We start from the raw sequence: 22,272 nt of genomic DNA on the forward strand, positions 1-22,272 counted from the left end.
GGCTCTGAGGAATCATAAAAATGCTTTTTATATAAAATAAAATTATACCTAGCATCATGTTATAATCCAAAATAAGGGGGAGGGGGTATCAATCTTTTCCCCCACAAAAAGGCTAGAGGTAAAGCTATATCCCCCTGAACTGAGGGGAGATACTGGAGCTGACCATTCTGACCTCCCTATTCAAGAAAACCAGCTGCTGCTGTCTGTCCTTGGCAGTTCATTGGGTGCTGCTCTTTGCAGTGTGCTTGGCTCGGTGCTGGGCCCGGGAGCAAAAATTCCCCATGCTTGGCAGCTGGCCTGAGAAGAAGGGCGATAACCTCGGCCTGACAGTTCCACATCCATAGCATTCACTGGATGAGTAGCCGGCCCACCGGTGTCAGGGGTCCCTTGGTAAGCTCCTGAGGTAATGGCAGCCTCAGACCCCTGCCCTCAGGGGCCAGTGGTGGTTTGCAGAAGAGGGTAGCAGTGCCTCAGATGATCTGGTTGCTGGTCTGGCCAGGGTAGCGCTCAAACCTCCTGTTGGCCTCTTCACTGAAGGCGTCACCTGCGAGGTGAATAGGTGGGTTAGGTGGGGGAGCAGACCCATTGTGGGGAAGGTGGCGAGAAGCTGAGGGGCTGGGAGATGCAGAGGCAGGTGGGAGGACACAGAACCAATGTAGGAGGAAGAGAGTGAGCGAATGAAGGCCTTTTCCTCCCACCCTGGTCTCTCTGGGCTGCCCTCCCCCACACACCGATGTGGCAGTTGTGCACCCAGATGCGGTGCCCGTCATATTTGCAGTTACACTTCATTGCGTTGTTGGTGAAGTCACTTTCTGCTACTTCAAAATTGGGGTTGATGACCACCTGTGAGTGGGAGAAAGGCAATGTGACCAGGTGTACTCCTCAGATCCAGAGGTGCCCTTAACAAACCTTCCTCCCACTTGCCAGCTGGATGTCAGTCTCCCAGCACCTGCAGAATGTAGTTTCCTGGCTTCACATCTGTGATGTCAATCCACTGGCAGTCGATGTCATGCCGGTAGAGGTCCCAGCAACCCACGGTAATGCCTTGCTCTCCAAAGTTGGCACACTCATACCTCTTGGAGACATCTGAGAGGGATTGGCACATGTCAGTGTGAGGCAAGGCTGGTGGGACCGGAGATACCGGAGTCCTTTTGAAGCCCAACTCACCCTCCTGACATTCAGTGTCTTCCAGACAGAAACTAGCTTTGTGGCCCTCAGCCACCTTGGTGCCATTGGGAGTCAAGATATCATAGTGAGTGAAGATGTCCATACTGTGGTAATGCCTGTGGGGACAAGGGAACCCCTGTTTCCTTCCCTACCCCCAGCAGGCCTTGCCCCATCTCCAGCGATCTTGCCCTTCTACTTGACCCTCTCACCCGTGACACTCATGCCACACCCAGGAGTGGCGCCCAGCCTTGGGCCTGAAGTCAGCTCGTCCCAGGTTGTGGATCTGAGAGGAGAATCGGAGGAGACGCCTGTGGCCATAAGGCCAGTTGGCTGAGCGGGCCGAGCGGGCCAGACAGTTTTCTTCTGCGGCACAATACAGCATGTGCAGGGGCCGGTCCTCGATGTAGGCAGTCTCCTGTACCAAGGCTGAGTGCAGCAGTAGGTCTGACGCAGCTGCCCCAAGGAAGGAAGCAGAGTGTGGGAAGTCACTGCTGAGGGGTGGGGCTGGATGGGGGTGCTCCTCCCCCTGCAGAGGGGGAAGAGGCTAGTTGTCACAGGAAAGGAGTACCCCTCCAGCTTACAGCTCTCTTTTTCCCTCCAAGGCGGTGGTCCAGAGCCTCCCTTCCCTGGCTTCACTCACTCTCAGAACAGATGACTCCAGCAGTGAAGCGGGTTCCTGTTCTCTTGCAGGCAACATGGGTGCCATGATGAGCACATTGGTCCAGGGACAGCTCAGACCCTGTGCAGCGCACTCCACTCATCACCACTTCTGTGGTATTCCCTGAGTCCCAGTACCAGGTCTCCTGGGAACATATGTTGATGTTTCTGTGAGGCCCCACCACTAGCCTTTTGGGCCAATGGACTCATTTCCACAGTCCTCTGCCCCAAACACAGGTATTGGAGGCAATGGCCTTGGTTCCCCTCTCACTCACCTGTAGGCCATGGTTGGCATAGCCCAGTCCAAGTTGCCTGCAGACCACCATAGCCTCCAGTGTCCCCCAGTCATCCCCACAAATGAGGCCCCAACGAAGAGGCCCGAGTCCCCCTATTTGCACCTCCACTCGCCCTTCGTGTGGGCTGCGGCCCCCACTGAGTCGGATCTGTAGTGACACAGAAGGGAAGTCCTGGGTAAGCTTTTGGGAAGGAGCAGTGGGAGTCTGTAGCAGGCTTGTGGCTGAAGGATGATTCAGAGGCTGACAAGTAGGCACATCAGGTGGGAACTGCAGGATGGCAGGGGCCTGGGACAGTAGATCTGGGAAGCTGTCAGACTGCAGATCATGGCCAGGACTGGAGAGGATGTAAGATCCCTGAACTAGGGCAGCCCCGGTGGCTCAGCGGTTTAGCGCCTCCTGCAGCCCGGGGTGTGATCCTGGAGACCCTGGATCCAGTCCCACATCAGGCTCCCTGTGTGAAGCCTGCTTCTCCCTCTGCCTGTGTCTCTGCCTCTCTCTCTCTCCTCTCTGTGTATACTCATGAATAAATAAATAAAATCTTTAAAAAGAAAAAGAAAAAAAAAGATCCCTGAACTAAACCGGAAAGGTAACTGACCTTGGTCTCTACCCCAGTGTAGGGCAGGTTGCATCGGACTCCAGCATCCTGGCTATGGGAGCAGTCCTCGGCTGTGATGTTCTTGTGGCGGCACTTCCAGAGGGAGGGTTCCTGTCCAGAGCATTGAACTTCACTTAAGTGGATGGCACCCATGCCTAGGGTCAGAGGCCAAAGATCAGGAGGTTATAACTGGACCTTTATTGTCTGCCTTGGGGTCTCCTTCCCCAGGAATGTACCCCCCCAGGAGAGTGTATAGCTTCTTCCCTCTTCCTCCCATCTTCATCCCCCTCACCCTGCCCCATGCGGGCACCACTCAGAGCCTCTCGAGCACTCCCGAAGCCCAGCTCCCGACACACCACGCTGGCTGCCTGCAGGTCCCACTTGCGGTCACAGACTGTGCCCCACGTGCTGGCCTTCAGGACTTCCACCCGGCCCTCTCCAGGGTGGGCCCCACCCTTTAGACGCACTCGGGTCTATAGAGGAGAGAGATGTGCCCAAAAGCAGTGAATGGAGATGTCGACACAGAAAGGGCTAAGCAGACCTAGGGGACAAAGGAGGGAGGGAGTGGTCTCAGGTCTGTGGCCCACCCCCTGGAGAGAGGTTCCTCTGCCCTCACAGGTCAGGGCTGTGCTTAGTCAGGGAGTGGCTAGGCTATGGGGTTCTCCACCTGGGGTGGGGAAGGTTATGGTCGCTGTCTCACACACCTCCCCCTGAGGCTTTGACTGTTGTTGCTTCTTCTGGTCACTGGACACTGCGTAGAGAGGGCCTGGCACACAGCTCACCACCGCAGGGGCCCCCCCAGGGCACCTGGTGGTGTCATTGGCACGATAGAACTCCAGGGAGCAGAGGGAGAGGTGGGCCTCGGTGCCCACACACGCCACCCCATGCAGACCAAAGGAGTGTTGCTGCCTCTGGGCCAGCAGCCTGGGGGGACAGGAGTGGGGTGCAGTAGGGTAAAACAATGCTCCTACCTCTCTGCCCACAACCCTCCTCCCTTCCATGTCTCTGCCATCCCCCAACCTTTCGTGACCATTTCATCCCTTCTTCTTCCCCTCTGCTGCATTTCCCTCCATAGAGACAAAGGGAATGGCAAGTTTCCAGACTGAAAAAGCCCTGATTATCCAAACAGGATGGTCCTTGGGGACCTGCAGCTGAAGACCCCTCTGGCTTTAGGACAGCTAGCCTTGACTTGCCTGACAGAAAGCTTGCTCCAAATGGATTCAGGCTGCTGGCCCTAATGGAGGCTGAGGTTGGGGCTGCTGTGCAAAGACAGCAGGAAGCCAGGACTGCCCGGCTGGAAGAGACGGGCAGGAGGGAGCGGCTGCCACCAGTGGAAAGCCTGGAGAGCCAGCATGAGCACGGCCTTCTACTGTGCTGTAGCTGAGATAACTGAATGGGTCAGGATGCAGAGGAGTGAGTAAATCTGGGGCCTAAATGGCTTCTCAGAGGCCGGAGGGTTTTCCAGGCCAGAATATGATGGGTGGTTATGTGAAGAATATACCAGAAGGTTGGACACAGGAAAGGACTGGGGCTGGCACATGTGGGAACGAAAATATATAAATGCGAGACAGACAAAAGTTAGAGACCACATGACCAGAGAAGGAGAATGAATAGGCACAGTAGAATGGTAGAGAGCTCTCCAGACTCAAGCTAAGCTTTAATAAGTAGTCTGTACTTCTGTGACTGAAACATAACAGAAAGAATGTTTTGTAGCCATCTGAGCATGAAAATGGGACTAGAGATGGTAACACTAGGAGACACTTGGGAGAGATGCCTTGTGAAAACGAGGGGACTTGTTTATCGACGCTAGTGGGATAAGGGAGGACGGTGAGGCACATGATGACAGCAGTGTCCAGAGAGGAGGGCTGGTGTTGGTGGAGTGGGCCTATGAGGTTGGCGTGGCAAAGAATTATTGTAGTAACATGCCCATCACTTAATGTCAGAGGAAGGAAGGGATCTGACGATTTGAAGTCATTGGCTAGAAGACACAGAGAGGAGGAAAAGTTTATAAACACAACAGACAGAGGAAGCCTGGAGACTTTACAGAATACCTTTGGAGGCTCAGGATGAGTGGATTCTGAAGCTCAAACAGATCAGGTACTCTCCCAAAGTCCTGTTTGGCTAAAAATAAAAGTCAAAGAGGCCATCACAAGAAAAAGATAGCGCTCTTCTAAACTTCCGCCTCCCCTTTCCCCACAAGGAACACAGTAAAAACAGCAGTGTGCACTTGAATTTGGGGTTCAGGGAAGGCCAGAACATGGCCATGTTGGCACAGATGACCGTTAGCTAGAAGGCAGTACAAGAACACCCCCAGATTCCGAGCTTCTTTGAAGCCACCAGAAGGAGGAGCTGGGTAAGGGACCACTGGGTGATCTTAGAATGTGCAGAAGATGGGGGTGGGGAGGGATGGAAGAAAGGGATGACTTCTTTGTGGCTTCCGTTACTGCTGAAGAAGTTATCAGGGAGACTTCTCATGTGCAAATGGTCTTTGGAAGCCTAGTGAGAGATAATCACTGGGGTTGGAAGCTTTATATATAGTCTCTTGAATTCTGAAAGAACCCACGAGAAAATTATGGAACTGGGAGCCTAATTGTGTCAACTGGGCCAGTTACATAGGGATTATAATCTGGCCAATCCCTGGCAAAAATTCCAGAGGGAACCCCAAGTCTTACCTCTAAGCTGGTAGCACCTATTTTTTAAAAACTAATCAAATAAAGGTAAGCTGGGAACATTGATCCCTTAGGCAAACATAACTTCTTGAGGGAGGGGCAAGTGTGGCATCAGAAGGACAAACGTGCCAGAGTATCTGCTAGAATTCACCAGGGGAAGATTAATAAACACATGGATGAACTTCTATCAAGATTTGCAAAAATCCTGTGATGAGCATAATTCCTCAGAAACCAATGTAAGGGCCAGCATCACTTTATGCTTCAGTGAATCATCTGGAAGGTGGTTTGTAAGAGCTACATCTTGGTGGGGGCCTCCTGGACCCCTCCCTGACCACAGCCTACTGCCCTGACTCGTCATCACTGTGCTCTTCCTCTCCTTACACCCAGCCTGAGCTTCATTTACCTTTTGATTGATCCCCTGCCCACTCGGGGTTTGGGTTTGACTTTAAGCTTGGTGATTGGTCTGAAAAAAGGAGAAAGAAGTTAGTGGAGGTAGTGGTTAGGTACATGGCCCAGGAAAGGTAGAGGGTTTTGTTTTGTTTTTCCTATTTCCGGGAAGGACCCCTTATGCAGAGTGTGGGAAGGGTAAAGAGAAGGGGGCCAGATTTTCCATGTACACTGACTGCTGCACACTACTGAACTCCATTTTAGGAACCCATGTTGCTCTCTGGGTTCAACCAGTGATGAGAAATCTAGTCAGTCCAGGGGTGGGGCAGGGTGGGGGAGAGGTGAGGGGAGAGGGGATAAGAGGTAAAGGGAGGAGAGAGAATGGGAATGTGGGTGAATTAGGGAAGGTGGGTAGGAAGCATGCAGGTGGCTAAGGCTGGAGTCCAAGCTATTTGGGGGAAGAAGAAGCATGAGGAGGCTTCTCCTCAGCCATTCCTACATTATTTCCTCCCTGTGCAACCTAAGATCAAAGCTTGCATGTCCCCATGCCTGCCTCCCCTCCCGGAATGGCCATTTTGCAGTTGCATCCCTAATTCATCAGTTTGGGTTCTGGGATGGACATGGATAGGTTGCCTTCCATCCATCCACCTCCTGGGGCCACAGAGGCAGGCAGGAGGTCCCGGGGCTCTTGCCCCATTACCTTCCAAGGGGCTTGGGGCGTCGGGCCGAGGCTTTGGCTGCTCTCTTCCTCAACTTTCTGCGAGGATAAGACAACAGCAGAGTCAAGATCAGCCTAGAACCAAGGGAAAGGCTAGGCAGCTGGGGATAAGGGTAAATTTCTTTTCCAACAGCAAAGTTGGAAAATCATCAGGATGTTATAACATGAGACACTTTCAAGGTTCTACCCTTCACAGCTGTTTGGCCTCCCATGCACATGACCAGGCTGATGAACAGCAGTGAAGCACATGGACTCAGGCTGATAGAGTCCCTATACCCGCATCCACAGAATTTAGGCTGGGACAGATGGGTAATCAGGATGAGGGTCAATATCAGGGTTGATCTAAACCTCAGGGGAGGGCCATGGGGAGGGTATAAGTAGGAGGGTGTTAGGATTGTTAGGATTGGCAGACTGACAGGGCAAGAAGAGAGAACTGGCCGGATTATAGGGAGGCTGTCTTTTATTCTTAGATACTCTCTGACTTCCGGCATTTCCAGGTCTGAGGCCTGTGGAGCAGGACAAGGACCAAGGCTGGATGTCCAAGGACATTAACTTGGTTTGACAGGGGAGCGTGAGGCCAGGCGGGTTAGGATGACAGCATCCTTCCTACTTCGATTAAATCCCATATGCTTTAGTCATTCACAAAGGAGCTCAGCTCCCAGACAACTAAGTACTAAAACTTTCTTTTTAATTGGCCTAAATATTTAACCTATTTTATTCTTCAAGAGGTTGCCTTAGGTCAAGTGTCTGGAAACCAGGTCTGTTTCTCCTCTCATTCTCCCTTTGATTTCAAAGACTGTAATTTTGCCCCCTCTCTGTCCTGTCCCACTATGTACAGATGAATGCAGGTCTTTCCTGTCCTTCCAAGTTTATGGGACTCCCTGTTACCATCTTAAATGTGCTCTTACTCTGCTGTTTTCCCTTGCGGAGTCCTATCTGGACATAGTATACTGTGGGCACATGCACTAGGATGTTAATATATAGATTTGAAACAGGGCTTTGAGTTGCTTGGTATTTCCTGCCCTGGCTTCTTCCTGAGGATGTATTTAGTTGGTCTTTTTGCCTAAATATCCAGTATGTCCAACATTCCTAGGAAAGAGTGTATACTAACTCTCAGGTTCTTTTCCTGAGATAGGACTAAGAATTTAGAACCTTTCATCATACAAGAATAATGTGAAACTTTTTCTCCAAATGTCTTTTTCATGGACCTGTCTAAAATGAAATAGATTTTGTGTTTTCTTTTGAGATTATCTTGGCCCTCCAACTAGTACTCAGAAAAAATGTATTATCTAGGAATTTAGAAATTTCTTTTTTCTAAAGATTTTGTTTATTCATGAGAGACACACAGAGAGAGGCAGAGATATAGGCAGAGGGAAAAGCAGGCTCCCTGCGGGGAGCCCAATGCGGGACTCCGACTGGATCCTAGGACCCCAGGATCGAAACCTGAGCCAAAGGCAGATGCTCAACCACTGAGCCACCCAGGTATCCCTAAATTTAGAAATTTCTAGATGATTTAGAAGTACTTCTCTTAGATATTTATGAGGTTTTTATTTTTATTTTTTATTTTTTTTATTTATGATAGTCACACAGGGAGAGAGAGAGAGAGAGAGGCAGAGATACAGGCAGAGGGAGAAGCAGGCTCCATGCACCGGGAGCCCGACGTGGGATTCGATCCCGGGTCTCCAGGATCGCGCCCTGGGCCAAAGGCAGGCGCCAAACCGCTGCGCCACCCAGGGATCCCTATGAGGTTTTTAATATTAAATATCATACAGCATACATAGTTATGTATATTATAAAGTGTGATATAGATTATATTAAGGATCTGGTACTCATTTAGGACCAGTATTGATACCTTGCTTTACACTGCTGATACTTTACTTACATTCCTTCACTCACAAATGTGCCTGTTTCCCCCTGTCATTTGTTTCTTCAACCATCAAACAGAGAAACCTCCCCATATCTGCATGTCCTCTTTTCATTCCAGCCATCTCTATTCTCTAAGGCCACTGCCCCCAATGTTTCTGAATTCCATCCCTTAGGGTCTTTTTTCCTCCTCAGTTGAGAAGTCGCATACAATTTCTCCTCAACCGAATCGTGTTAAATATGTTCAGATCTCTCCCTCCCCCACACACTTTCCACCCCATAAACCCCCACTTCATAGAAAACACTGTCAAGACTTGTAAACACTCCTCTTCTACATCCTCTCCTCTCTTCCCATTCATTCCTTAGCCTGCTCTTTTCTGGTTTTCCCCATCACTCTGTGATAATAAATCTAGTGGACAGTTTCAGCCTTCATCTTATTTACCTTTTGGTAGCATCTGACCTTGCTGTTCTCTTCTGCTCTCCTTGCATGGGGGCCCTAACACTACTAGTCTGGTTTGATTCCTAATTCTGGTTGCTCTCTCTTGGTCTTCACAGGCTCATCCTCTGGCTCTTCACTTACATTTTTGGAGCCCTGTCTGAGGCATTCTACTCATTCCATATCCTCTCTTTATATCTTCTCTTTGATACCTAACCTTGTACATTCCATTGCCTTCTTGATGTTTCTACTTAGATGTCTCAAAGTTTTCTAAAATGTAATGTAGGTCCAAGAAAGTCAACCCATAATTCAGTAAAACCCACTCCAGAACCCTAGGAGTCCACCTTGATACTTCTCGGCTCTCAGGGTCGGTCCGTAACCAAGTCATGTCAATGGTACTTCCTAACCACGTGTCTAGTCCATTCACTCTTGTTCTCCAAACCATTCACTGAAATGCTGTCAGAGTGATCTTTTGGAGCCAGAAATCTCATCATGGCCTCTCACAGCCCTCCTCTCAAAAAACACTTCAGTTGTTTCCCAGTGCTTTTATTATAAAGACCCAAATCCTTAATGTAGTCTGTGAGGTCTTCTGTGATCTCTCATCACCTCTTTGTTCTCAGCACTTTGCACAGTGCTTTGCAAATAGCAGTTTAATAAATAGCTTTCAGCACTTAAGCTCTTAGAACCTCAATTTCTTTGCCTGCAGAAGGACAGTAAATGATTCAATTATCTTTACATTCTTTTCCTCTTCTAAAATGCTATCACTTTCACATGTTCTAGGGCAGAACTATAAAACCAAGTTGAAAAATGATAAATGCATGATTTTCTGATTTTCTCATTCCCTAAATCTTACCAGCTGCCTTTAAAAGCTAGCAGATGTATATTCTTTCTCTAAGGAAAGGTGTTCTTCGTAATGGCCTTGCTTACCCTTTATGATGGCATTATCTGTGAGAACGCTCCCTCTGTCTGATGTGACCTGTGAAAGGAAATCTAGATCATATCCCCAACACAGATTGTCCCAGGACTCCTGTAACTCCTTTCCTCCCTACCAATGGTCTCTCTTCTTCATACATCTCCAGTCTTCATATCCCAGACTCAGTAGCAGATTCCAATATCTTTTTTTTTTTTTTTTAGATTCCAATATCTACACAAATACTCCTGATCTTTCAAAATTATTTCAGACCATACATACCTAGGGAAAATTGCGGGGTCTCAAACTTGCCAAGGACAGCTCACTTGGAAAGCTAGTTCATGTGAACTTAACACCCAGAGATACCTGATGGCACACACCATCTTCCTCTCCAGCAGCTTCAGGGTCATTTCCTGAAAGTCTTCTCTTATTTTCCTTTACCAGTCATCCTACAGCTCTCATTCCCCTCCCTCTTGGTTGTCACCCTCTGAATCAACCTTACTTTTATAACAAAATTCTAACTAGCCTTACTGCATCTAGAACCTCCTCCCTCCAGTTCACTACTATTAGGTAAACTTTAACAACACTGGCCTTATTTTATCAGTGGCCCATACAATTACTTTTATTTTTAATTTTGCCATAAGATAAAGATCAAACTCTCTAATCTTGCACAAAAAGCATTCTGTTTTCTGGCTTTTATGTATTCAGATCTTCCTTCCATTATTTTTCAGCAAAACCTTCTACTCTAGTCAACTGTCTTTTGAGAAATATCCTAGTTACTGTTGTCTCTGTCCAGGTCAGCAATGACTCCCATTTTGTTAAAACTAGCATTCTTTTCTCAGTCCTTGTGCTTTTACACCCACCAGCAGCACTGAGTCAGATGATCACTTGCTCCCTCCCTCTCCTCCCTGAAGCCCTTAACTTGGCTTGCAGGCCACCACACTCAGCTGGTTTTCTTTCTGCCCCACTTCACTGTTTGTACCTTCACTTTATCTTCCTGACCTCGTAACATTTAAGCTCTCGGTTCAGTCCTTGGACCTCTTTTTTTCCTGTCTATGCTGATTCCCTTGGTGACGTTGTCCAGTTTCAGGACTTTTAATTCATCTGAACTCTAGAGTCACATACCCAGCTACCTACTCAGCTTCACCATTTCAATGTCTTAGAGAATCTCACATTTAACAGGTCCAAAACCTAAATTTAATGTACAATGCCTCTCCCCTGAGTCCCCACACAGAATGAGTTCCCCACTGTCTTCCTTATCAGATAAGGCCAACACCATGCTTAGCTCAGACTCAAAACATTGGAATGAACCTTAATTCCTCTCCTCTTACACATTAAATCCACCTGCAAATCCTGTTGCTCTACCTTCAACCATACGCAGAATTTGATCCTTTTTCACCACTCTCATTGGTCACCATCACCTCTCACTTTCTTTACTTGGCTTTCAGGAGACCATAACCTCCTAACTAATTTCTCTGCCTCTTTGACTCTACTGCATCCCTTACAGTCTATTCTTAAAGAAGCCAAAATAATACTTTAAAAATGGAAGTCAGATGTCATATCTCTGTTCAAAACCTTATCTCACACAGAAAACAAGCCAGTCTCCCAAATGGTCCTATGCGATTGGGCTCCCCATTCTTTCCAAACTCCTCCTATATCACCTTTCTATTGTTCTCTCTCTCTCTCTCTCTCTCTCTCTCTCTCTCTCGTTCGCTCAGCTGTAGCCCCAGTGTGGCCTCCAACCCTCCCCCACTCCGTAGGATCTTTTCATTTATGATTCCTCTTCCTGTAAATGCTTGTCTAAATTTCTACACAGTTTGTGCCCTCACCTCCTTTAAATCTTATCTGAAATGATGCTTTTTCATAGAGGCCTTCTCTGACTGCTCTATTTAAAACTGCAATCCCACTTCGACTTCCTAACTTCTTCTCTGCTTTATTTGTATTGATTACACTCTTTGTCATCCCTGCATTTTAAAATTTTACTATTTTCCGGGATCCCTGGGTGGCGCAGCGGTTTGGCGCCTGCCTTTGGCCCAGGGCGCGATCCTGGAGACCCGGGATCGAATCCCACGTCAGGCTCCCGGTGCATGGAGCCTGCTTCTCCCTCTGCCTGTATCTCTGCCTCTCTCTCTCTCTGTGTGACTATCATAAATAAATTAAAAAAAATTAAAAAAAATTTTACTATTTTCCAATTCTTCCCTAGTCCATGAAATCAGGGATATTTGTCTGTTTTGTCTACTGTTGAATCCTTAGTGTTAACAAAAGTCCCTGGCACACCCTAGACACTCAATAAATAAATACTGAATGAATGGATCTCTTCACCTTTGTTCATGCTATCCTCTTCACTTAAAACCCCTGTGTTTTAAATTGTGCTGGTCTTTCAGAACCTGATGTTTGGGCTGGGGAAGGTAAAGAACAGCACAGAGAAAGAAATACAGCTCCAAGACATAATAGTAAAGGAGCACAGCACACAGCTGTTTTAAAACAGTTTGAGCCTCTAGACCAGATAAAGTATATTCCTTTGGGCTGAAAGAACTTTCAGATGTGTCTGAGAGCCAAGGCAAGGAAAATTTGAGCAAGTATGGAGAAGACTAGAGGTTGGTAATGTATTGACTTTCAAAAAGAAAAAGGATTCTTTAAAGAATAACATTCTAGAATAAGTTATTAAATGGAAAGTTTGTGAACAGTAAGGAAAATATATGGAGATCCTTAGAGATCTGGAAGGATTTCAGTAAAAAATTAGCTCAAACCACCATGATTTCCTTTTTTTGATAAGATTCCTAATTGGAAGGTTGGAGAATGGCCATGAATATAATATATCTGGGCTTTAAGGGAGACTAACAAAATCTTCCATGATTTTACTATAGATAAAATAGTGAAATGTTGGCTACATCATTATAGTGTTCAGTTTGTTCCCAGTTAGTGGAAAAAACATTTCACAACTAATGAGTGAAGACTTGATGAGTAAGGAAGAGTTAGACTTTGGTTTTGAACATGTCAACAATTTTAACAGTCACTATGATGAAGCTGGAAGGCATAGCTGTCATGTATATAACCTCCAGAAGAAGCTGGGAGGGATGACAAATGGGAAATAATGTTAGGATTCAAGATAATCTCATGGGTGCATTGTGGCTTTTAATGGTTTTTAAATGATGTATCAAACTAATTTAATAGGGTAAAGTCAACATAGATTTAGGTTCAAATAGGCTTTTCTGTTAGTATCAAGGAGAAGGGGAGATCTGAATTGGTTTTAGAGGATTACCAGTTCAGTAAGAAAAGTGAGATGTTTCCTCAACAGAAAGTCAATACAAGGTCTCGGCATGTTCCACCTAAAGTTGAGCATTTCTACTGTACCCTGCCCTGATCAGACCATATCTGAAGTTGTGGGCCCAATGGAAGGTCACCTAGATGTCAAGAGAGGTCTCTGTGCAAAACTCAACTAAGGAAGAGCTGGAAAAAAAAAAACAAAAACAAACGCATTTTAGCCTGCAGAATAGATTACAGAGAGACTGTAAAGATTTCTAAACTCCTCCAAAGGACCACATTAGATGCTCCAGGGTGGCGAGGCCCTGTAAGCACAGAGCGGTTCACCGGTGTGCTCCGTGGCTGGTCACTCGGGAAGCCGCGCGCACACCGTGTGCCCCCCAGGAGGGCTGGGCGCGCCTGGGCCAAAGGACATTCTGGAACACTTGCCCAGGGCAAGGGCTCCCGAGCCCACCGACACGCTCGAGGGCGCCGGACGGGTCCGGGGCAGGGCCTCGGGGAGTCGCCCCCGGCTAGGACACGCGCGCCAGGCACCGCCTCCGCAGGGCGCGGCCGCGCGCTCCCCGAGTCCGGACGGCGGCCCCCGGGGGCCGCGCCCGCGCCGCCACCCTAACCGCCCGCGGGCCCGCCGGCCGCTGGGCGTGGCCTCGCCGGCCTGGGCGCGCGCCCCGGGGCGCGGAGACTCTGCCTGCCGACCGCCGGCGTCACTGGCACCGACCCGTCCGGCGCCGCTCGCCCCGCCCAGGCTCCCGCCCAGGCTCCCGCCCAGGCTGCGGCCGGGAGAGAGCAGGAAGCCTCGCGGGCCCCAGTTGAGGCTCGCCCTGGGGAGCCCTCCGTGGTCCCGCTAGACTTCTCGACTTTGCGGATTCGAAGGGGCCTCCGTACTCCCCACAGTTGCAGAGCCCCGGACCCCCCCGGAGGTCCAGGCGCCACCCCGCAATGCCAGCCCACTCCACGCAGCGCCCACGTCCCTTCACCTGTAGAAGGCCGTGTTGACCCTCTTCTCGCCGGGGAAGCCCAGCATCCCGCAGACCACGTGGCTGTTCTGGGCGCTCCAGCCGTGGTCACACACTTGCGACCAGCCGTCGGGAAGCCTTACTTCCACCAGTCCCTCGGTCACGGGCAGCGGCCGCCTGCCCCGCCCCACGGCCGGTCGGAGTCGCACCTCTTCCACCTGCAGGTGCTGTTCTACCTGGATGCGGCCACAAGCGGAGGAAGGAGTGTCAGGGCGCCCTTTTCCTGTCCTCCCGCCCCCACGGAGCCCAGCTAGTGTGCTTGCTGTAGAGCCCGCGGCGAGGAGGGGCTGCCGCGGGGCGGAGAGGCGTGCCCGCTCCTGCGGGGAGCTGAGCCTCCGCCACCCGCCACCCGGCAGGGGAAGGGCGGCTAGCGCTCGGACAGGCGGTGCAGGGTGCTGAGGAAGCTGGGGAAGGCGCGCCCCAGGCCACAGGAGGCTGCGGGAGCAGTTCACAGAGGAGGAGGCATGGGAGCAGTGGGAGAGATTGGGAAGGGAGATGTTCCAGGGGAGAGGGACATCTGAAGCAAGGGATCCCTGGGGACCCGGGATGAAGCTGGGGAGACTCATGCCAGCTTTAGTAACTTGAATGCTCATGCTAAGACAAACGTGGGCTCTAATATGTCCAGGAGCTCTATGGTTTGCCCCCACCCCCAAAGCCTCCCATCACCCCAAATTAGCCTTCAGGGCATATGCCATGCCCTACCTTCCAGTATCCCCTCTAACCACATATAACCATCCTACAGCCCTCTCTCACCATCCTGGGTGTGGGGTGTGTGTGTGTGTGTGTGTGTGTGTGTGTGTGTGAACGGCAGACCTCAATGACGTTAGAATCTGAGAAGCCAGGGAGGCGCTGGTCCTTGCAGATGACTCCTGCATCCTCATCGTGGGTACAGTCGCTGTTCCCCCAGCCCCGGGAGGCACATTCACTCACACTCTGCTCCGTCCCACTGCAGCTCAGGTTGTCCAGCCAGATGCGGCCTGTAGAGGGAGAGATGGGGGTGGGTGGGTGGAAAGGCTTGAGGAGGCAGGACAACGGAGGTGGGGGGCCAGTGATGGGGCTGCTGGGGAGAGTGAGCCTAGACCTGGCCACGACGATTCCATTTTTCTGGTAGGATAATGGCTGTGAAAGAGAGGGAACACCCTGGGAGGAAAGGGAGCACAGGATTGATGGCGGGTCAGTGGTGATCTGAGGATCCTCAACAAGTGGGGAGGGTGAATAAAAAAATCAAGAGTCAACACTGAATTTCTCATCAGTCCTGACCTGGTCATTGACAGCTACGATTAATCAAGTACCTGCTGTGTGTTAGGCAATCTGCCATGTGTATGTGTGTGTGTGTATTTATATATATGAATATATACATATTCATATATATATGATTATTCTTAGAGCTGCCACTATTTTACATAAAGAAATTGGCGTTCAGAGAAGTTAAGAAACTTGCCTAAGACCACACAGCCAATACATGGGGCTTAAGGATTTCAGCCACTTGTGAGACTTCAAAATCTAAGATCTTTTCACCTCAGCCCCCATTTCTGCCATGGGCCCGCCCTGTCTGCACTACCACATTGCCCCTTGGCTTTTCTGTCTGCCTGGACCATACTGAGATGAGAATCACTGACTTCTCAGAGTTGGATGGACCCAGTTCCATCCAATGGCCCTGGGATTCCATCCAATGTAACTCATCTGTCCCAGCCACTTATAGGGACCCATCATGTATGTCCTGACAGGACTTACCCAGCTTCTGCTGGGATGCCTACTCCCTGCCCCACCAAGCCACTGGAACCATCACAAAATCCATCATCACAAAGTCCTTGTGACTGTGACTATCCCCCACCAGGTCTGACTCTGTCCCTTCATGCCATCCAGAAAAATCCCTCAGTCAAATGATTGTCCTCATGTTTGAAGACAACCTTCAGGTAAATGCTATCCCACACCTTTTTCTTTCATACCAAATGTTCCTGGTTTCTTCAGCTATTCCCTCTTGAAACTTGGCTTCCAGCCTGTCACATCTGGGCAGCTCTCCTCTGAAAGTATTTCCGTTTTCTACTGTCTCTCTTTAAATGTGGCACCTACAAGTGACATTCTATTCCAGAAGTGGTCCAGCCAGTGAGCAGGGGGGAATGAACGGCAGACTGCACCAGCTTCTGACCATCGGCCCTACTGTGGGCCCATATAATGTAGGCACCTTCAGGTCTCAGAATTCCTCCTAAGCCCCTACTACCCACATTCATTCTCATCTTTAGAGTTTATACTTGTTCTTAGTTCCAGCTTGTTTGTTTCAGGTCTTGCCTATAATCTGATTTTGTCAGCTGTGGTGTCCATGATCCCTTCTGTTTTGGGACATCTAGACCTCATTTATCTGCTCCCAGCTTTACATCAAGCCAACTGTGCTTGTACAGGGCTCCCCTGCATCAGGGCTGTCCTTGCATGTGTCTTTGTGGCTACATGCCTCGATTTCTCCCATGGGCCCGCCCTGTCTGTGTTGCCACAGACATAACGTTTGCAAAAGAAAGGAACTTAGAGGTCATCTAGTCATTTTGCATATAGGGCATCTGAAGTTCAGCGAAGGCATCGACCAGTCTAAGGTCATGCAGGTCTGAGAAGGGATGGTGTTTGTTGGTCTGTCAACCATGGGTTTACTTGACACTGGCTGTTTTGGGTGCCCTGGGTCCCTGCGCCTGTACCATCCTGGTGTACCTCCCCGCATTAAGGCCATACCTAAGCGATGCTTGGAGCGTTGCTCACCTGTTCCAGGGCCATATTTGGCACTGTGGGTCCAGCCTGTGGCCTCTGTGAAGCCCAGCTCCCGGCAGAGGACATGGGCAGCCTGAAGTGTGAAGTCGTCATCACAGATGGTGCCCCACTCGCCAGCTCGCTGGATCTCCACGCGGCCCTCGAAGGGCTTCCTGGGGAAGCCGGCCAGCCGGAACCGCAGCCCCTGGCTCCCAGCCCTCTTCTCAGGGGCAGTGGTTGGGGATGGAGATCCCAGGCAGGAGCTGCACAGCAGGCACAGCAGCAGCCCCCATGGGCTCCACTGCCGGATACTGACAGGTCGCATGGCAGGGAAGGCCTGGGTGCCCCAGAGAGAGAGTGTGTAAGAGAAACCGAGATCAAGCCAGGCGTGGGTCCCACAGAGAGATCAAGAGGGGAAGAGAGACACCAAAGGACAGAGACAGAGACAGTGTGAGAGAAAGACAGGGACCCAGGAACTAAGTGAGAAAGAAATACAAACTACATAAGAGCAGAAACACAGACTCTGAGAGCTCAGACTGGAAAGCAGGGCAGGGAGGAGAGAGAGGCACAGACACAGAGATAGAGCAGCTCTCCCTCGCCAGCAGTTGTTCTGTCTTACAAGGCCCTTCCCCATCACCTCCATTACCCCACCCACTAGTCTAAGGGACCCAGAAATCAAACGACCAAGTGATTAGAGACCAAGAGGCAGAGAATGGTTGAGAGAAAGAGATAAAGACTGGGCAAGAGGGAGACCCAGACAGGAAGTGAGAGGAAAGGAAACTACTGTGGGAACGAAAGAGGACTGAACAGAGAGAGATGGCAGAGAGCGACAGTGTGGAAGATGGACAGAAGGTGACCGTGAGATGGCCAGTGGCACAGAGCAATGGTCAGACGCAGGCAACAGGTGAGGAGGGGGACTGGCTGGAGCCAAGGAGGGGTTGTGGGAGGGACCCAGACGACTCCATTCAGCCAGTCAGACAGAGGGCAGATAGCTACTGGTTGTGGAGAGAAGCAGGCGAGGGGGCTTAGGAGACCCTCAGATCTTCGGTTCCCTGATGGGAAGTCAAGCTCAGAGTCCTGTGTGGGTAGATTCCACCGCAGAGGGCAGAGACCAGGATGCATGGAGAACCCCCTGCACACCCTACCAGCACACAGGCTCTCACATACCCTGCAGGGTCAAGGGGCCCAGGAGGGCCAGGCCTCAGGCTGGGAGGGAGAGCGGGGTGGAGTTGTCCAGACCTCCTGCCAACAGTGCTGTCTCAGGGCAACCGGAGGCCAGGGTGCCAATGAGCTCCTCAGCCAAGGCCTTCCCTCTGTCTGGGGCTGAGAACAGCCCCTCTCCAGCAAGGGGCCCCTGGAACATGCTTTCCCCAACTCAGACAAACAACACAACAGGACAGCTTTGTTCTGGGGACATTTTGGCTTGGGGGCCCAGGGGTAGGGCCTCACAGAGGAGCCTCTAGCCTTAGGGCCCTGGCAGCAGCCCTATTTGGAACACCCTGCAGCCCCCCACCTGCCAAATATCTGCCTCCTCTCTCCACTCTACTGTGTCTCACTCTAACAATGCTAAAAGCCCTCTGTTGGTTGGTTTCCCTTCGACCCCATCCTGCATCACCCCTTTTCCGTGGTCCCTTCACCATCCTCGCCATCCGAAACTCCCCTTTCTGCCGCAGCAGCGTGACTCCCCCTACCTTTGGCTGAGCGGGGCCCTAGGTGCTGGGAGAAGAGTCCAGGTCCTGGAGATCAGTCCTAGGACTTCCCAAAAAAAGTGCTCGGCCAGGGGAGACTGGACCCCCCCTTCCTCCCCCCTCTCCTTTTGTCCCTCCCACGTCTCCTTGAGCCCTCCCACATTCCGCCTTCCTCCTCGATTCCTCGCCGGCCAGTTCCCTCCTCTGCTCCTTTTGGTCCTCCCCTCCCCCGTGGAGTTGGCCGCGGCCGCTCCACCTCCCCCCGCCCCTCCTCCCGGCCTGCTCAATGAAGCTTTCTTTTCCCGCGGGCTGGAGGCCGGGCGGCTGCGGTCACGGAGCTGGACACGCAAGAGGCCACGGGGCCGCGGACCGGCCCGGGCGGCGGCCCCTGGGGCGGCGGGAGGCCGCGGCTCAGCTCCGGGCTCCGGGAAGCCTTCCAGTCCCCAGTCCCCAGCCCTTCCCCCACGTCCCGGGCTCCGCGGAGTGTAAACAGCCGGACTCCAGCCGGGCTGGGGGCGGATCCGGTCTGGCGAACTGAGGCGAAGAAGGCCCGCCTAGGCCCTTCGGTGCCCCAGGGTGCCCACTGGCATTTTCGGGCTGACGTCACGGCCTTCACTCTGATGTCACGTTTGAGCATATGACATCCTACACAGCCTGTAAGCCCGGGCGCCAGAGCCCCCTGGCCGAAGCCTCGCGGTTTCCCTTGGCGGAGCCACGTGGGCGGGCCTCGGGGCCGCGGGCAGGGGTCTGAAGGCGGTGCGCGGCCCGACCTGTCTACGGACCCCCGCGCCTTCCGTCTCGCGGCTCTGCTCGCTCCCCCTCGGCGGCCCGCGGAGGCCGGGGGAGGGGCGGAACGCCCCGGGAGGCCCGGCCCCGCCCCGCCCCGCCCCGCCTCTAGCCCGCGGGGCCCGGAAGCGCGGAAGGAACCGCCGGGGGCCATGGACGGGGCGGTGATGGAAGGGCCGCTGTTTTTGCAAAGTCAGCGTTTCGGTACCAAGGTAGCCGGGCGGGGGTCGCCGCGCGCCTGCAGACCTAGGAGGGGGCTGTGGAGCCCGCGGGGGGCGGCAGCGGGTTGGAGCGCGGGGCGGGAGCTGTAGACCCCGTGACGTTCCCGCGGAGTTGATTTCCCACCCGGGAGAAGCGTCCGCCGGCCTCGGGGTACCCCCCCCCCCCCCCCCGGTTCTGCGCGGACGGAGCGGCTTCCTTCTCGGGAAACTGCGCCCCGGTGTGGAAGCTGCAGACCTGGAGTCGGCCTGCGCGGGTCTCTCCTGTCCCGTCGGGGCCGGGCCGCCGGTGCTCGCCCGCTCCCTCGCCAGCGTCTTTCGCTCTCTCTTCCCAGAGGTGGAGGAAGACCTGGGCTGTGCTCTATCCTGCCAGTCCCCACGGCGTGGCGCGCCTCGAGTTTTTTGACCACAAGGGGTCGAACAATGGAGGGGGCCGAGGGGGCTCGCGCCGCTTGGACTGCAAGGTGATCCGCCTGGCGGAGTGTGTGAGCGTGGTCCCTGTGGCCGTGGACAGCCCGCCCGAGCCTGGCGCCGCGGCTTTCCGCCTGGACACCGCGCAGCGCTCCCACCTGCTGGCGGCCGACGCGCCGTCCAGCGCCGCCTGGGTGCAGACCCTGTGCCGAAACGCCTTTCCGGTGAGGGGGCTGGGGCGAAACGCCGTGGACCCAAGAGGCGACGCGGGGTGGGGGCGGTTACAGGAGCCGAGGGCCGCGGCTGGCTCGGACCCCGGGAACAGCGGTGAGGGAATTGCAGGGACCTCGATACTCCCTCTCTTTACCCCAGAAAGGCAGCTGGGCTTTGGCGCCTGCGGAAAACCCACCCAAGCTTTCTGCCCTGGAGATGCTGGAGAACTCGCTGTATAGTCCCACCTGGGAAGGTAGATGCCTGAGAAGCCTGCGGAGGGATGGGGTGGAAAGGACGGGTGCCCTTGAGAAGAGAGTGGTTAAAGGGTCAGGGACCCATGGGGAATAGGAAGCCCCTGAAGCTGGTTTCCAAGTGAGTGCTTGGACAACCCGTCCCCACCTCCCCAGCCCTCTCACCCAGCAGTCCGTTGGGTGCCCGTCTAATTGTGTATTCTTTCCAGGATCCCAGTTCTGGGTAACAGTGCAGAGGACAGAAGCCGCTGAGCGCTGTGGCCTGCATGGCTCCTATGTGCTGAGAGTGGAGGCTGAGAAGCTGACTCTCCTGACCGTCGGGGCGCAGACTCAGATACTGGAGCCTCTCCTTTTCTGGCCTTACACTCTGTTGCGCCGCTATGGCCGGGACAAGGTGCAGGGGGCTGTCAGGGAGAATGGGCATCCCAGTTCGGGATAACTGTGGGATGGGTGGGTGGGGTGGGGCAGGACAAGAAGATGGCAAGTTCTGTCCTCCGGGTAACCCTTCCTTGCCTAGCCTGTGACCTCTGCCTGTGCCCCCACCTCCTCCCTCCCCCCCAAATAGTTTTTTCTTTGTAGATCCTCTGTAACTAGGACAGGCCTTGTGACTCATCTCCTCTCCTGGCTCCTGGTAATGTGTTTTCCTCCACACCTTCTTCAGGTCATGTTCTCTTTTGAGGCTGGTCGCCGCTGCCCTTCAGGCCCTGGAACCTTTACCTTCCAGACAGCACAGGGGAATGACATCTTTCAGGCAGTTGAGACTGCTATTCATCGGCAGAAGGTCCAGGGAAAGGAAGGTCAAGGGCAGGAGAGTCTGAAAGCCGACTCCCACGAAGGAGAAGTGGCAGAGGGGACGCTGGCATCCCCGCCTGGCGCTCAGGAGCTCCTGGGCAGCCCTCCCGCCCTGTATGCTGAACCCTTAGACTCTCTGCGCATTCCTCCAGGCCCTTCCCAGGATTCCCTGTACTCAGACCCCTTGGACAGTACTGCTGCTCAGGCAGGGGAGGGAGTACAGTTGAAGAAACCTCTTTATTGGGACTTGTACCAGCATGTGCAGCAGCAGTTGCTGAAGGCCAAGCTGACGGACCCCAAAGAGGACCCCATCTATGATGAACCTGAGGGCCTGGCCCCAGCTGCTCTCCGGGGCCTTTATGATCTGCCTCAGGAGCCCAAGGATGCATGGTGGTGCCAGGCTCGGGTGAAGGAGGAGGGTTATGAGCTCCCCTACAACCCTGCCACTGATGACTACGCGGTGCCACCTCCTCGGAGCACAAAGCCTCTCCCAGGTCCCAAGCCCCGGGGCTTAGCCCTCTCTGAACCTGGAGCTGCAATGGGCAATGGCAGCAAGGGCCACAACGCAGACACTGCCTTGTACAGCCAGGTCCAGAAGAGCAGTGCCTCAGGAAGCTGGGACTGTGAGCTGTCTAGAGCAGGGGCTAACAGGACTGGAGTCCAGGCAGAAGGCTCCACGTGAGAGGTAGGGTGAGGTGGGGGGTTGCTGATAGGACCCCCACAGGGAGGTGGTACTGGGGATCAAAGAAACTATTAGAATCTGCAGGAACCAGAGGGCTGGAGGGTCCCTGTAAGCCAGCCCAGGGGACCAGAGGGATCAGGGGAGTCAGGGGAAGGATGATCAATCTCAAGAAGTCCTGGAAGTGGGACAGATGGCAGAGGTGAAGGATGGGGCCTGAGAGAGACCAGCACCCCCAAGTCATCCTCCCCAAAGGAATGGACAGCTGCTGGACCAGGTCTATGACATTGGGGGCTTTGTCTGGGTTGGTACAGTTTGAGGGGGCTGAATGGAGGCTACAGGGTGATGCTGGACTGTGCCTGGATCGTCACCCCTGTTTTGTTCTTTGCCAGAGACAGATTTTAAGAAGTTTATTCTCATTAAAGTCAGCTTGGGTTTAAACGGTCTATGTGTGTGAATAGTCACAGACGGGACATGGTGGCAGGGTGTGCTGGGTAGGTGTGGAGGGGTCAGGAGAATGTAC

The 22,272-nt window shown here is 52.7% G+C and overlaps 2 protein-coding genes across 8 annotated transcripts; one reads left to right on the forward strand and one right to left on the reverse strand.

Moving 5' to 3' along the window:
* Nucleotides 1–12: 12 nt before the first annotated feature.
* Nucleotides 13–19,695, reverse strand: LOXL3 (lysyl oxidase like 3). 6 transcript variants are annotated; one of them, XM_041754562.1, is made up of 14 exons: nucleotides 18,403–18,516; nucleotides 16,724–17,048; nucleotides 14,792–14,955; nucleotides 13,940–14,154; nucleotides 3,420–3,639; nucleotides 3,008–3,188; nucleotides 2,716–2,870; nucleotides 2,100–2,267; nucleotides 1,808–1,970; nucleotides 1,377–1,620; nucleotides 1,168–1,283; nucleotides 950–1,086; nucleotides 732–843; nucleotides 13–544 (listed from the first exon to the last, which is right to left on the reverse strand). In XM_041754562.1, the coding sequence occupies exons 2-14, from the start codon at nucleotides 17,034–17,036 to the stop codon at nucleotides 471–473; spliced, it is 2,262 nt and encodes a 753-aa protein (XP_041610496.1). In that variant the 5' UTR covers nucleotides 17,037–17,048; nucleotides 18,403–18,516; the 3' UTR covers nucleotides 13–470. The 6 variants fall into 6 exon arrangements, with proteins under 6 accessions (XP_041610496.1, XP_041610495.1, XP_041610494.1 ...); XM_041754561.1 differs by having other exon boundaries at nucleotides 950–1,283; nucleotides 18,403–18,517; XM_041754560.1 differs by lacking the exon at nucleotides 13–544 and having other exon boundaries at nucleotides 551–843; nucleotides 18,403–18,517.
* On the forward strand, nucleotides 18,940–22,190 carry DOK1 (docking protein 1). Of its 2 annotated transcripts, XM_041754570.1 has the most exons (5): nucleotides 18,940–19,397; nucleotides 19,739–20,038; nucleotides 20,187–20,280; nucleotides 20,488–20,672; nucleotides 20,940–22,190. In XM_041754570.1, exons 1-5 carry the CDS (start codon nucleotides 19,338–19,340, stop codon nucleotides 21,750–21,752), a joined length of 1,452 nt encoding a protein of 483 aa, XP_041610504.1. In that variant the 5' UTR covers nucleotides 18,940–19,337; the 3' UTR covers nucleotides 21,753–22,190. The 2 variants fall into 2 exon arrangements, with proteins under 2 accessions (XP_041610504.1, XP_041610505.1); XM_041754571.1 differs by lacking the exon at nucleotides 18,940–19,397 and having other exon boundaries at nucleotides 19,904–20,038; nucleotides 20,191–20,280.
* Nucleotides 22,191–22,272: the final 82 nt, after the last annotated feature.

This window comes from Vulpes lagopus, chromosome 5 (genome assembly GCF_018345385.1).
Source record: "Vulpes lagopus strain Blue_001 chromosome 5, ASM1834538v1, whole genome shotgun sequence".
Taxonomy (NCBI): domain Eukaryota; kingdom Metazoa; phylum Chordata; class Mammalia; order Carnivora; family Canidae; genus Vulpes; species Vulpes lagopus.